Source organism: Calypte anna, chromosome 7, assembly GCF_003957555.1.
Source record: "Calypte anna isolate BGI_N300 chromosome 7, bCalAnn1_v1.p, whole genome shotgun sequence".
NCBI classification, from domain to species: Eukaryota; Metazoa; Chordata; class Aves; order Apodiformes; family Trochilidae; genus Calypte; species Calypte anna.
The window spans coordinates 32,582,771-32,598,533 of NC_044253.1; the positions used below are offsets into that span (position 1 = coordinate 32,582,771).

At 42.2% G+C, this 15,763-nt stretch overlaps 1 protein-coding gene across 4 annotated transcripts in view; it reads right to left on the bottom strand.

Annotated features, from left to right (window-relative positions):
- The window catches only part of ALS2 (alsin Rho guanine nucleotide exchange factor ALS2), a 34,046-nt gene extending 18,710 nt beyond the window's left edge, over window positions 1-15,336 (bottom strand). For 2 of the 4 annotated variants that reach the window (XM_030454108.1, XM_030454106.1), the window contains exons 1-12: window positions 15,253-15,329; window positions 11,507-11,596; window positions 10,950-11,104; window positions 9,401-10,320; window positions 7,767-8,127; window positions 6,234-6,402; window positions 5,708-5,804; window positions 5,399-5,476; window positions 3,606-3,782; window positions 2,679-2,850; window positions 2,123-2,303; window positions 719-784 (exon numbers count right to left, since the gene is read on the bottom strand). In XM_030454108.1, the coding sequence (XP_030309968.1) occupies window positions 719-784; window positions 2,123-2,303; window positions 2,679-2,850; window positions 3,606-3,782; window positions 5,399-5,476; window positions 5,708-5,804; window positions 6,234-6,402; window positions 7,767-8,127; window positions 9,401-10,320; window positions 10,950-11,104; window positions 11,507-11,526 (2,396 nt within the window). In that variant the 5' untranslated portion in view covers window positions 11,527-11,596; window positions 15,253-15,329. Of the gene's footprint in view, window positions 1-718; window positions 785-2,122; window positions 2,304-2,678; window positions 2,851-3,605; window positions 3,783-5,398; window positions 5,477-5,707; window positions 5,805-6,233; window positions 6,403-7,766; window positions 8,128-9,400; window positions 10,321-10,949; window positions 11,105-11,506; window positions 11,597-12,833; window positions 12,860-15,252 lie in introns of all 4 variants that reach the window. The other 2 variants (XM_030454110.1, XM_030454107.1) reach the window with 2 other exon arrangements.
- Between the last annotated feature and the right edge of the window lie 427 nt (window positions 15,337-15,763).

Below are 15,763 nucleotides of genomic sequence, written 5' to 3' on the forward strand. Positions count from 1 at the left end.
AGTAACTTCTTCACAGCACTAGAGTGAAAGGTGCATGGTGTCATTTTGAGACAAAATACTACTGAACTGACAAAAAAGCCTGACTTAGTGATCTGTAAACTTCAAATATATCACCTCAGACCTTAAGGTAGAATTCCTTACATTTAAGAGCACCTATGCATGAAACAGAGCAAGCAACATTGAGAAGCAAGGCAGACATATATGCAGGGTTGTTATTTTTGCACGATTTTGAAGTGCTGCCATAAACTTAAAAAATTCAAGTGGAATTGAATTCACATGATCTAATCTCACTGATTCTTAAAGAAAAGTTTGCTGTGCTGTATTTCCTTGTCAGCAAAATTTGAAAGAACAAAATACTAACGAACACTGAATAGATAACGAAAATTTAACCTCAAAATGAAGCTTTAAAATAAAAATTAACCTAAAAATATTTGTTTCTTTCAAAGGATTAACAATAATTTATGCTTCTGTACTCCTTTCTCCACCTTCATGGTAGAGTAAGTGAACTAATTCAGGACCATTTTGACCTAAATTTTTAATCACAGTTGAGAGGAAGTTAACTTTTTCTTCATCTGACGGAAAATTGACCAGTGTACTCAAGCAGGCTACGACCAAGTCTCTGCATGCTCATTGCTACACACATAAACACACGATTTTTTGAAGTACAGTTCCTTGCTGATTGATCAAAAGCTCCAGAAAATGGTAGAGGTTTGCTTACATTGCTGGCTTTGCGAGAAGCATAAATCCTCCCATCACAAGGAAGTTTGTTACTGAAGTACAATACCTAAAGTGGGGAGGAAAAAGAGGTTCTGTTACAAAATAAGAACTTCCCTGGAAATAGAAACTGTTGTAATTTCCAACAGTTTACCCATGAGATCGATACTGTCTTTCACTATACATGGAATTTAAGTACTTGAGAAAATACTAAACGGTGAGGCACTCAAAGTTACTGGAACACTTCCCACTGGAAGACAGGACATGCAGTACCATGCAACGTTCCTGCGGCCATTAGCACAATGCAGAGGGCTTAATTTGCACACAAAACTTGAATTTTTCACTTTCCCTCAAATTTTGGTATGTGGCCCATCTGTTTCAACAGTTCAGTACTCCTAACTTCTAATTATAATCAAGAGGATAACCTCAAGATAGGAATTTCTCTTTTCCTGGTATTTCAGAACCTGCCTTTCACTTTTCCCCTACTAAAAAAGAAAATAATTTTAAAATTATAAACAAGAAAATTTCCTTTAGGGGAATATGGCATAAGTTTATCACTGACCCACTAAGAGCAGTTACTTTTGTGCCTGAGTTTAAAAAAAAGTGCAACTAGCAGCACATTCAAAATGCTAATGCATAACAGCTGAAGCTGATGTACTTGAAATTTTGTTCCCTGACAGATTTTCAGATGTCTGGTAACCAAGACTACATTCTGAGAGGACATTTTAAGACTGTCCCCTCCATCCAGCCAGTATTTTTCACAAAAGTCTGTAGGTATTAAGTATGATGTGACGTCTGCTACATTTGGGTGAAATTATCCAGCAACTACAAAAGTTATTTAGGAGAAAGGCAGTGAATAGCTAACTGCACAGACTTACTCTCCCAAAAGCATTAAGCTGATCAAAAGGACAGCCAGTATAATTCAGTCTTGAGTGTGACCACTAAAGCAACTCTGCCTTTTGGGTGAAAGGTGTAATGCTCAGCTATTTAGCAGTTATATGGACAGAGGAATCACACTGCTGAAAGACAATTTTCAGTTAATGACTACTGAAAAGACATTTTGTAACTGCAATAAACTTTACGTAGTACCTACACATTGTAACTCCATTCTATTCCATTATAAGATCCTTACTATGAAGTAATGAATATGACACTTCTAACAAGTGTATATGGAGCTTGAATGTAAGAGAAGCTGAAGCTGTCCAGATTGCTCCACTGGTGAAGAATCTGAAATTCACAGCTTGCATTTTGTGTAAAACTTTCCATACGTTTTAAATGGCAAGAATGTAATTTGCACAATAGTTACTTTTGTAGGTTTCCTTCAGATCTACTTTCTCCTAACTCTGGGTTTGTGGTGGCCAGCAGGTTAAACTTGCAGACTCAGAATGAGAGGGAACTGAATACTTGCTCAGTGTAACTATCCAAAAAGAGACTGGAATGCTTCAGGATGGCCAAACTCCTGGCTTCTTTCACTCCATGAAGAAAGCTACTTAGAGAGGATCCATGCTGCCCGATGAGATAGCACAGCTTGCTGAACCTGCTTGCCATCTCCTGCAACAACTGGATTGTGTTTGCATTGCCCAAGTTATCTGTAACAGACCAGAAAGCAATTCAGCTTACCTTCCAAAAGAGCAGCACCTGTTAATAAAGGGAATGAGCACAAGGTGATGTGCAGGTGTTTTACTGGCCATTTCACCTCACTGCTACCTTAGCCAGCATCAAGAATTCTACAATTATAGACTAGACAGGTAACAGCACAAATAATTAAGTTCTTTCAGGTAAAACAGCCAGGAAAGTGCAGATACTGATAACTGAAAAATTTCACCGGTGTATCTGAACAGGGGAGAATAAGACTTCAGTTTAATCTTAAAAATACATAATTATTTTTTAATGTTGTTGTTTAATGAAGAAATTTGTTGCAGGACTTAGGGGAAATAATATAAAATACTAAAAGAATTTCTTACCTAAGCCCAGAAGAGGTCTAAGAACCTGAGATTTGATCTCGCTCAGTTTGAAATAAAACCTTCTCTCAGTAGAAGCCAACTCATGCAAACTGGCAATATATCCCATTACGTTTTTGTCTACCAAGACCAAGCAGTTGTCACCACCAGCTATCACACTGCTTATGTACCCTATCTGAAAGATGAAAAAGAGAAAAGTAAAAACAGCAGCCTAAATATTTTTCTTTCTACACTTCAATTTACAAATAGGGTGATGCAGAATAAAGCATATCTTGAGGAGCACCAGGTGACAATAATTATTAATTACCTATAGTAACAAACACTACAGTCAACACTGATTTAATAACACAAGAATGGTAAAACTACAACAAACATTTATAGTCAATGCTGTTCATTTTCCTGGCACTGACAGAGTAAAATACCATAAATAGAACACCTTTTAAGGTGACCCATACAAACATTCCATATTTAAGAGATAGTGATCTAAGTTGAGTCAGACAGAACTGCAATATATGTCATGCTTGTGTTAGCAATGTTCATATTAAATAGTATCATTATGTCAGCTATTTCTCCTATTAACTAAGAACAAGCCATGGTGCAAGAATAAACATATGAAGATGGTAGTGAAAGCAAGGCACAATTTCAGGGTGCACTTCTGCAACACACATACCTGGGAACAGATGTATTAGACACACTGGAAATACCTTCTTGTGCCTCAAACAGAAGGAACAACCAAGAAACAGGCAGAGAAGAGAACAACACTCACTAAACAGGCCTCATCTCTGCCCTCCTTAAGCTCTGACCCTGTTCTGACTGCTAGGAACTGGCTACTTGACCTGATACCCTTGAAGCCAGTTCAACAACCAGCACTGTGCTATTCCAAAAAAGTATCAGTATGACTTGCACTAACATAAAGAAAATATCACTCACCTTACTACATGACAGTAACAGAACTGGACTCTTAGTACAACTGTTTTCATTCAAATTATTTTCTGATGTTGTCTCCTGGCCACTGTAATAAAGCCCAGGTTGGAAGTCCTGCTCATCTGCTAAGAAGAGGGAATAATCTAGTCCTGCTGCTGTACTCCAAACACCATCACCACACACCTGAAATTCACAAGGAAGGAAAAGATGTTAGAAAAACCATCACCGAATGACAGAAGAGCACTTTTTTAGCCACACATGCATGTAACACACCTGCCCAGAAAAAGAATTGCTATAATTGGTACTTTTTCAAAATCAGTGTCTCATATCACATACATTTCTTGCATGTATACAGAACACTGTTCTCCCCTCAGCATTTCCTGGGGAAATCTATACATCTGGGACAATTAACAAGCTGTACATTCATTTGCATAAGGTCTAAACAGGAAAACTTTGCAGCTAGTTTTCCACTAAGTGCCAGAAAACATATGCAAGGGTCTGGTCTACCCTAAAATCATTTTGTAGCTTTTCACTCAACATGATGAAAAGTTCAGAACAAATAGAAAACCCACAGCCAAAGCAGCCCTCAAAATACAGGAACAAACAGTCTAGAAAAGCTAAGAACAGCAGAACAATGGTTAGAACAAAAACAGGGTTCCATGGTACTTAAGTTTCAGCACTGCAACATCTGCACCAGAGAAACCAATAATAAGGCAGAAGTGAAATTTTGTAAGATACAATCAGTCACATTTCTCAGTTTTAGAACTTCAGTGTAGTTGTCCTGGTTTGGGCCAGGATAAAGGTGATTTTCTGTCTTGTACTTTTGCTTTCAGCCAAGTCTCTTGTAAGTAGCTGCACTTGCTGAAATTAACAGCAAGTTTCTCAGACAGTGTCTGCTTCTAGGACTGATAACACTCAATGTTTATAGTTACTGCTAGAGACTGGTGTGCAGAGCCAAGGACACTGCTCAGCTCTGAGGAAAAACTTTTACCCTCCAGAAGGAAGAAAAAGATCACACCTGCAGCCCTCCTTTGGGGAGGAACGGACAAGATAGATGCCAGAATTGGCCAAAAAGGAGAGTATCGGGAATATTCCATCCCATACACGTCATACTCAGTATAAATTTGAGGGATCACGAGGGCCAAGCCAGGATTTCCTGCTTCCCTTCCTTCACCCGGCATCCTGGGAGGATTCCATCCATTCCTCTGCCTGTGGTCCTGATCCATGCCAGCCTGAATCCATGTGTTCCTGCCTCCAGCTCCCGACTGCTGCTGACCCCAGGAGTCCAGCCTGGACTTTCCCAGGGCTGCCCTGCAGCCTCAGTGGTGACGTGAGAGTTATTGGGGAAAAGGGGGGAGGAATGTGGTTTCCATTTTCCTGTATATTTGTATATATTTAGTAATTTTTCCTATTTATCATTACTGTTTCATTAAAGCTGTGTAGTTTAGTTTCCAACCCATAAGTCTCTCTCCCTTATTCTCTCTCCTTTCTTTACCAAGGAGGAGAGAGACATTAATAGAGAGCGTCTGTTATTCGGTTTAATTGCCGGGCCAGTGTTAAACTGTGACAGTAGTCAATTACCAGTGGAGGCCTGTGTAAAAGATTTCTTCAGTAGATTTTCACAAGCTCATCTAAGGATCATATTCACAGTATTAAGCTAAGGAAATCAAGGTCTCTATCAATATATTGCACACTGATAAATAAACAAGGTCAGTTTTTAAAAATTCCTTTGTACTCACTCCCTTATGTAAGAAGTGACCCTGAACTGAAAGAAATGAAATACAGAAAATACAAAGTACCTTTGCAAGACGAGGGACTGTTGTTGGGGAGTTCAAGTGACCAAGCTGGCCAGAGACATTACTGCCCCATGAATACACCTGTAAGAAACACAGCTAAATATGAGAAAGTAAATTTAGACACTTGGACAGATACTGAACTGGAATAGGAAAACACAGGCAGAACTTTGGCAGAAACAGAACTAATTCCTTCCAAGTTTCTTCCCACAAACAGAGCAATTAACAGGTGGGAAGCAAAACATTAAACAGTAGAAAAAAAAAATATGTCAATTTTATCACAGATAAGCAATATATGGTAAGGATCATTTGTACCTGGGATTTGGCAGTGAGTGCTAAGGAATGATGACCACCAGCAGAGAGGTGAATCACTTCTTTACCATCTAGACTTTTCACACACAGTGGCTGAAGTCTGTCAAGTGCCAGAACCCGAGGCAGGGGGAAGAAAAAAGATTATCAGAGATATACTTAAGACAAAAATAAAATCCAGGTTTTATTTTTACTCAAAATAAAAATTAAAATAAAACAGAGAAAACAAATAAACATGGAGTTTTTTGGTAATAAACCAGCTTAGTCAAAAAGGTCATGAAGGGCAAAATTTGAAGATAAACCTCACCCCAGCTTGAAGTCGAAATATCACCAAAACTCCTATGATCACAAGGGAAAAGTCATAACTGACTGATGCTCAGTTACAACACATCATAAAATATGTTACTTGGAGGAACTTAGACCGTAACACAGAAAAGCAAGAATACAATGCAAGGTGTTTGACTGAGTTAGAGAACTTGAAGACTCAATTTCCTAGCGACCTACCAGGAAATGTGTACAAAAGAAATCTCACCTTGGCAGAACATCACCATGTCCTAGCTGTCCTTCCTTCCCCTTTCCCCAGCTCCACACCTCTGTTCTTAGAGAGGGTAACAGAGCATCAGCCTCACCACTGTACGTTGGAGTCAGAGCTACAGTCCTCATTTTTGCCCGCCCTACCTTCCGTAAGAGCCTAGGAGAGACTGGAAAGAGGCCATCAGATAAAAAAATGCTCACCATTTTGGGTCAATACATCACTCAGACTCTGTGTTAGACGGTAACAGCAGCATTTGTGATAACCAAGCAAGGCTGCTTAAAGAGTTCTTCACTAAGACTGAAAGCAAAGGGTAAGAAGATATGCTACTGATACACAGAAGTAACATATGGGCTAGAAGTATATGGATCCCAACTAATTTTGACCAGCTCTTAAAGGCATGTGGGAATTATACCCTTATACTGCAGTAAATGAACCAAAATGAACTATAGGTTTCTTCAAAAAAAGTATGCTTTTAAGGAAAATACATTGTAGTGGAACAAAGCAATCAGACGCCTCTGATTACCGAGAAGTGGGTGTGAGCCGGTATCAAATCCACCTGTGCCCAATTAGGGCAGGCCCCCTATTGAGCATGTGCAAGACCAGGGGGCCAATAAAAGGTGAAACTCACAGCCACAGACTAGCTCACTCCCGAGCACTGTATTACCTTTATTGCACCACTAGCGCTCATCGCCTCCAAGGTGAGGCTCTTGTGGTGCAGCTGGTTAAGACCCAGTAGTGCAATGCCGAAGGCCCCGGGTTCGAGACTCCACAGAGAGCCTCACCTTGGAGGCGATGAGCGCTAGTGGTGCAATAAAGGTAATACAGTGCTCGGGAGTGAGCTAGTCTGTGGCTGTGAGTTTCACCTTTTATTGGCCCCCTGGTCTTGCACATGCTCAATAGGGGGCCTGCCCTAATTGGGCACAGGTGGATTTGATACCGGCTCACACCCACTTCTCGGTAATCAGAGGCGTCTGATTGCTTTGTTCCACTACAATACATCCTTGCAGTGAAGAAAACGTTTCAATACTTCCTAAAATCTCCTCTGAGATACAAAATCAATACAGAATTAAACCATGTACCCATCCACTCAGGCCAATTAACACCACCAAAATCTATGAGGGAAGAAGGTCATTAAGCCTGAAGTTTGGCACAGGGAGCTGGAATATTCCTAGGTCCCTGGCTCAAAACCAGATCTGTCCAGTAGGGATTACAAACCACACACATCTGATCTGCTTTGCAACCCTGATGAAAGATAGAGTGCTGTAATTTTGCACTTCAATAAGACTACTTCAGTGTGCCCACTTCACCAATAAAAAACATTCCTAAACCCACTACACTTTTGGCTTTATTAGCATGCAGTTATCTGATAGTCTTCATTCTCCCCACTGCCTTCAAGTCCCAAGATGTAGTTTATAACTCAAACACCTTCACTAGATGATTAATGTTAAATAATAATGTTTGTTTTTCAGCTATAAACCTCCACATCACTATAACTTCTCCAGTTTCTGTTTTCCCAGTGTGCTTTTGTACCTTGTGACAACAAGCCAGGCAGGGAAAGCCTTCGACTCCCTCCTTCAGATTCCTCCTCTCTAATATCCACTAAACTGGAGCTCTTCTTCCCCTGCATGGATTCCTGCCTGACCTGCTCTTCTCGAGTGTCTTTCAGAGCTTCAGGCCCTGGGGACCCCCCCCCAGGCTGAGATGCTGGTTCACTGGCAGGTGTGCCATAGAAGTTCATGACTTTCTTCAGAGACAATGCTCCAGCTTCATAGGTAGCAGCCACCCTCACACCAACTGCTGATGCACAAGAGGCCACCAGGCTGTTCAAGGCAGACGTGCTGGTACCTGGAGGCCCGGGGATACAAGCACCCAGCTGTTCTTCTTGAGAAGGCTAAAACCAAAGAAAAATTGAAGATTATCGTATCAGACAGCATGGAACAGCAGGATGATGACATGCACATTCGCTACTCAAACTACACACTGCACTGAACAAGACACTAGGAGGAAAACCATCTTTGACTTTTTTTTTTTCTTGTTAAAAAAAAAAAACAACCAGGCTAGAGGACTGAGATTGGTTCAGTTTACCTGAACCTCATTCCTATTTATAAAGACAGGCACAGCAATACAGAAAAGCACAGCCCATTTGTGCATAAAAACAAAAGAGAAACAAAGGATTTAACTGATGATGAAACATTACATTAGAGTAACTCTGCTCTTTACATGCACACTCAACTGTGTTAAGGTTCAGCAAATCAATTCTGGGCTTGCTTATTCCTGGAACTGTGCAAGGGAAACAGTACTCTGGAAATATTCCAGGAGTAAGGAGTTGAGCAAGGGAGTATGAAACTGTGTGTTTGCCTGAGAGGTTACACACAACTGCTGGGATGCATTCACATTAGCAAAATCAAAATGAAGGACAACTGTATTCACACAATGTTTACTTCTCTGAATAAGAAAACTTAACCCACTGAATCAACAACTTACTGGACACTTTGTTTTTTGCTTTAACACTACTTTTTTTTCCCCCCCAACAGAGGTGGTAACAAAACTCAACTATTTTTTTGGTACTGTGTAATTTATCTCACAAAATTGTTTTGAAAAAATTCACACTGTAACTACAAAAATAAATTAATAAATTGGCACAACACTTGATATGATGAAAGAAATTTTCAGAATTCTATGACTTTGGCATATTGGGCCACAGTTCTTCCAGACAGTACCATAAACCAGCCAGTGGGACAGTACTTACGTAGGGACTGACTGACTGCACCCTAAGATTTGGATTAATTTCCTGTCAAGGCAATTAATTTGCCTTGAATCTTCTTCCCATCTCCCTACCCAATTTTTTTTTTTTTTCAATAGTGGAAAATGTAGCATTTTGGCAGGGATTGGGTGACAGCTCTTGAAACTCCAAACTATCAAGAATCTTCTAGTACTTATTAAAAATTATCACTTTACTTTTCTGCTGTAGCATGGGAACAGTGTTGCTGAACCATTTTCCACAGCACACTAAACAGCATTACTTCTGTTCCTCCCACCTTTGAAACCAGAGGAACAGCACAGACAGATTGAGCTACCAGGATTTTCTATTTTGGGAAAAAGTAACATTCTCAGGTATACAAGAGGACTTGTAGCAAAGTCACAGCTAGTGAGTAGGTACCAACCTGCTCAGGCTCTGTGCAGATGTTTTTCTCCTGGCTCTCGGTTAATGCCTGGTCTGATAAACCGACTAAGGACTCCTGCACTTCTTTTTTCTCCGAGTACAGAATATTTCCAGGACTAGAAATTCCACTGTCTTCCTGCCCATCACTGCTGGAAAGCACACCTGCTCCATCAGACCCTGAAGGAACCAGTGCATGTTCTTCCTCGAGTCGTTTCTGACAGTCTTCCCTGCGGTTACCTGCTACACTTTTTCCTTCTGGTGTCTCCAGGGGGGGACAGAAGGTTTGGCTTTCTGGTTGGTTACCAGACAGTGCTACACCCAAGGGGCAGCAGTGGCTGTCTGAAATGATGACATGATCCTCCTTGTCCATCATGGTGATGAGGAGCTGACTGCAATGATTGCACCTCTCTGGGATTGGCTTCATTTCCTGCACAGGGAGACACTGCACCAGAGCCAGGCTGTGGGAGGCTCCGCAGGCAATCTGGAGCACGACACGTCCTGCCAGGTGCTCCACCTTCTGTGGCTTTGTCACTGGGAAGGTGGTTGTGATGAGGCCCAGCTGGCAGCCACTCCCCCAGGCCCATATCTCTCTGCTCAGTGACAGTGCCAGTGTGTGTTCCTCTCCACATGCTAGCTGCAAAATCCTTACAGATAACAGAGGGCTGGTTTCAGAATCAGAAATACTGACGGGCTGTGGCTCTGGCACACATGGTTGGTTGGCAACTGCACACTGGCCAGCAGAGTTGTTCCCCCACATGTACACCACACCACTTTCTGTCACGGCTCCATTATGGAAGCTGCCAGCTGCCACCGTAATAACATGATGCCCAAGCAAACTGTTTTCTAAGATAGGAATAGTAGCACAGAAGTCCTCCAGTCCTGATCTCCAGGGCAGTCTTCCAAAACTGTAGACCTCTCCACCTGGGAGGGAAAAAACCAAACAAAAGCAACCTTAGCATGAATCAGATGAAGTTGAACGAATAAAAAAATTTGAGGGGAGATTCAGATGAACTTATACATTTTTATCTTTCTCCAAGCTCAGTGAAACTAAGCCTATTGATAGATGAAGACTAGTTGCTGTTATGATGTACTGAAGCTGGATGATCTCTGCTATTGCTGCCATTAAGTTCTTCTCCTCATGTCACCAGTACCCTGTGCAGGCAGGGTGTTAAAAATTGTGTTAAAAATTCTGCTATAACCAAGCTAAGTGTACCCACTCGTGCTGTCCTGGCTTTTTTGAATGAAACACAAGAAATGTAGTTTCCAGTTAATATAGCTCAGATGACATTACCACCAGAAATCCAGAACCATTTTTAGAAGAAAAAAAAAAAAATAAAAAAAGCATGTGAAAGACACTATGCAGATGACTTCTGTTCCAACACAATATTAAGTCACTTATAACTACGAAGGAAATATTCACAAAGCTGAAAATCTCTTTAACAGTTGTTTATGAGACACAGGTGGAAGAAAAAAAAATCTAAAAGGAGAAAACTTGACAATAACAAAAATCTGCTATTGCCTCAAATCTTAACAAGTAAGGTGCTTATTACCTTCTGTCAGAAGTAACCCATGGTGTATCCCAAGGGCTGCCTGTAGCACAGTCTTTCCACTGAGGCCTGGAAGCCTTTCTGGAGTAACAGAGCAGGAACCAGCCTTCCAAACATAGACCAAGCCTCTCTCTTTGGCTCCTTCTGCCTCTTCTGAGCTACAAAAAGATTGGAGGAAATACATGATCAGCCTGAAGTTTTCTGTGGTTCAGTAATGCATAGTTTGCTTCCACATACGTAGGAAAGGCTTAGTAGATTAGTCATTAATTTTAAGATCAGGAGGTTAACATATTTCATTTACAATTTGGTAATCATAGAACAGCTTGGGCTGGAAGGGACCTTACAGATCATCCAGTCCCACTATTACTTAAATGAAAAAGAAGTACCTTCTATTTTAAATAATTAGCTTCTTTTTTCATTTGTACTTTACTAACTGCAAACTAGCTGACCTCTTCACTAGTAAAGAAAGAAAACATTTATTTTCAGCAATTTTAGAGGGTGATCATGAGCTGGTACATCCCAGGGAGCCTCTGTGACTTCACCTATCTGCTCATTCTCACCTTCTTTCCTGTGAGTCCATCTGTCAGTGGCAGCACTCCATCACCACAAAATCATTCCCTTTTCAAAAGGAACTACAGAATTGCCACAAACTGTAAAACATAAAAAAACCAGCTATTAAATTGCAAATAATGTTAATTCTAAAAAATTACCAACACAAAACAAACAAAACCTCCAATAAGAAACAAAGATTTGGAATCCATTTTAAATAAATAAGCACTTTAACATCACTAGGATGCTTGAAGTTATTTAGTTCACTCACACTGAGTTGGCAGAAAAAAGCTAAGCCACCAGACTTGTCCTACCTACTCAGTTCACAGTATGTCTATTGTAAGGACAGACTGAACAAAACCCAGTTCAAAGGCAGAAATTAACATCAATCTGTCTCTGTAATTGTCAGTATACCCCTCAAGAAACATCAGAGAAGGATAAGTGACCCATTTTCAGTCTAATGTGAGACAGCAATATAAGACAGCAAGCTGAATGTATAAGGTAAACAGATTTGTATGAGCAGAGAACATGACAGAGATGAATTCATAGCTGTATTCCTGAACCAAAGCAGGATTATCACTAAAAGGCTCAGTTCTATTAAAGCCAGAAATGCAGGAAGCCAATTAAGGGTTCAAAACATTTCTTCAGGCACACTGGTGGCAGACTATCTGTGAAGAGGTGGCAAGACCACAGAAGCCAACTAGAGTGGTTGCTCTATTTACACCTGTTTACTTTCAGATTTTTAATTTCACAAGTTTCCATCCAAATTTCACACTTTCCATCTTCACAAACACCTTTGTGTAACAAAACAAAGCTATACTTAATCTTTGTTTCTTCTAATCTGTTTGGCTTTTCAATATTCAAAATTGTGATTTACCTTGATCTACATGCATTACTAGATGAAGCAGTAAAAACTTCACTTACATTACTGCATGCCTGTAATCATATTTAGCTAAAGATAATAAGTTTGATACACAAGCTCTATGGATGCTTTTGTTTTATTACAGTTCATGTTTGATATCCACTGTAATAAAACCAGAAAATAATTAACGTAATGTCTTTTAAGACAAGTTATCTCCAAGGAAAGATCCAGAATGAGTCCTCTGAAGCCCTTACACACAGAAAATAGATTAAAACTGTGGCCAGTCTTGATCACAAAACAATATATGCCAAGCTGTGAATTGCATATGGAAGTTTCAGTTCACACATGGCAATAGTAATCAAGTTGACAAATAACTGAATTAACGAGTCTAAGTCCCAACACTTTCACTACACTGCTCTAAATAACTAAGTACCAAACAGACAGAAACACAACAGATCATACCAAACAGATCATACCTTTTCAGTTTTCCAGACACAAGACACTGAAAACCATGATAGAAAAAGAAAGAGAGTCACAAAAAATGCAATCAAATTAACAACAGTATTGTGGTAACTCATATGCACCTTGCTCTTAAAAACCAAACCAACCAACCAAACACAACAACAAACAAAAGAGCATACTTCCTAGGAACAGATATACATGCAGGCACAGTTGTCAGCACAATGGCACTGCTTCTGAGTTTCTCCTTGCTCAACCAAAATCACACCCAGCTGTAAAAGTTAACTTTCAAAATATTTACAGTGTCACAAATATAAGGAAACTCATGCAACACTTCAGTAACAGAGAAGTTGATGAAACATCAAAGGAAAACAGAAATGTACTGCTGGAACTTCCAATTCTGTGACATGTTCTTGCTCAGAATAAGTCCACCTAGGGTCCCTTTTTTCAGCCTACTCAAAACCACCTAAGCCTACAATTCACTTCTTGAACACATGAGCACTTCTCTGTGGAGAGCTACAGATTCACATCTAAACATCCAAAGGATCAGTATTTCAGATGAAGTGAGAGCTCTGACAGAGTCACCAAAGTATCAACAACTGCATAATTCACATTGTTTATATTTATTAAAGGTCAGGAAAGTCAGGCTTAAAATCCTTGGCTTGTAAAATTTAGATTTTTTTCATTTTCATGAACTTCAGCTGCACAAAAGTTTACTGTGAGACTTCTGACAAAATGAAGCCACCTGACTAGCTGTTTTGTACCACCTGCCTTCAAGGCCAAATTGAAAAACTATTTGTATTGAGTAAGAAACCTGAAATATCTGTGAACTAGAAATTAAGAGTGATATGATGGTGGTGATGTATTGTTTTCTTTTCAAAATCACACTTAGGGTGTCATATGAGGGAAAACTATAGTGAAGCTGTTTTCTTTCCATGAGATATCTTTAAGGTATTTTAAATTAAAGTTCAGTTCAAGCTTTCATTCAGTCCTAGGACAGCAGAATGTTATTCCCATTTTACAACTAATACAAGATATTTAATCACAACTACAAACTAAATACTTATAAATGGAAAGTTTCTTCCTCCCAATAGGAATATGCAATTTTCCTTGCTGTTTTTTCCCTCATTTCACATTTCTATGGCATCACATTGCAGCACATGCTCATCACTTCTTTTCCAGTAAGACTACCTGCACGGTTACCAGGTGGAATGTTCCCAGAAGTGAACAGCCAGGCACAACACATCCTTCCCATGGCATGGAAGGACAGAATCACCCCAGCACCTGCACTGCTCTGCCCACCCCTTTACTTTCTATGTCTTTGCTTCAACACAGCAAGAGGAAAAAAGGCAAAGAGCCCCAAGTAGTGCCAACTCATGAAATGGATTTGTGTCAGACATGACATTAGCATGACACTCGTGTCATACTTTCCACTTAAAGGTTTGGATGCTAATTCAGTCTCATGTGCAAAAATCAAATGTCAAAAATTCAATTAAAATTTACCAAACACGTAAGAGACTAAAAAATTCCTGAATATCCCTTCCTCCTCTCTTTCTTTTGAAATTACACTTTCCTAATTTAACAACTGTTCAGGTGCTTCTCTTTCTTAAGAGAAGCTTTCGTTAAGCTCACTGCAGACACCAAAATATTCCCAATAAAGCTACAATAGCCACCAGTCGGCTGTGGCTACTCCCGCTGCTCCTCAGCGTCCCACCAAAAAGTGTTTGTGCTGCAAGAGGCGACCTGGGACTGACAGCCCCGCACCTCATCTGCAAACGGTACCGCAGCCCCAGGAGGATCGCTCCCAGTGGGAACGGGACTGACCCCAGAGCAATCTCCGAGAGGGAAAGGGAAAGGGAGTGGGAAAAGGGAAAGGGAAGGGGAAGAGCAAGGGAAAGGGAAAGGGCTTCCCGGTGCCCGCCGCAGGAGATAACAGGCATGCGATCTAAAGTTAGGGGGGCTCTTCCCGTCCGAATGGAAAGTGCTCCAGGAACCCGCAGGAGCAGCAGCACTTTGCTGCCCCAGCCCTCAGGGAGCGGGACGCCCCGGACGCCCCGCGCCCCCAGCCCGGGCTGTTCTTCAGCCTCACCCGCACCCCGGGGCCAAGGGGCCTGCTCCCCAACACCGCCTCACAACTACCACACCTCCTCCTCCTCCTCCGGTGGGCCCGGGGCCCTTCGGCCAGCCAGGCTCCCGCTCCCCCTCAGGGCAGGGGGGCTGCGTTCCCCGCTGCTCCTCACAGACCCTCCCACCCCCCCTGTGGCGCTGCAGCCCGGGCGGCCCCTGCCCTGCCGCGGGTGGGCTGCGGGAAGGGCCCGAGGTGGGGAGGGTGTGTAGGGCAGTGAGGGGGTGTTAGGGGGGATGTTTGTGGGGGTCTTAGGGGGGCTGTTTTGGGGGTGTTTGGGGTGTCGGTCCCGTCCCATTCCCGCCTCTCACCCGTCCTCGCGCTCGCGCTCACCACTGATCCCGCCGCTGGGCGCGAGGATCACCTGACGCACGCGGGGGCGCGGGGCGGAGCTCAGCGTCTGGCGGCGCGCAGGGCACCGACGGGTCCCCGCCCGGGACAAAACTGTGCGAGGGAGAAGGCGTTAGGGGCGGAAGCGTCCCGGTCCGGCCCGGTTACTCCAGCGGTAACCGAACCCAGCGCTGGCGGAGGAGATGCCGGTGCCGCGGGTGCGCAGCGACAGTGCGGGCTGACACCAGGTGCACAGTGAAACGCTGGAGTGCTGGGACAGAGCTCCAGCAGGAACCCTGATGGATATCGAGCGGTATCGCCCGTCCCGGCCCAGCCCCGGTGTGGCGGGACACACAGGGACCCCGCACACCTCTGGGGGAACTGACTGCCCACGCGTGTGTTCTGCCTGAAGCTTCCCTGTAAAACACAGGGTGCCAGGGACAGTCGCGGCTCTGCTGTGTGACTCTCACGGTCTCTCAGTGAACACCAAAC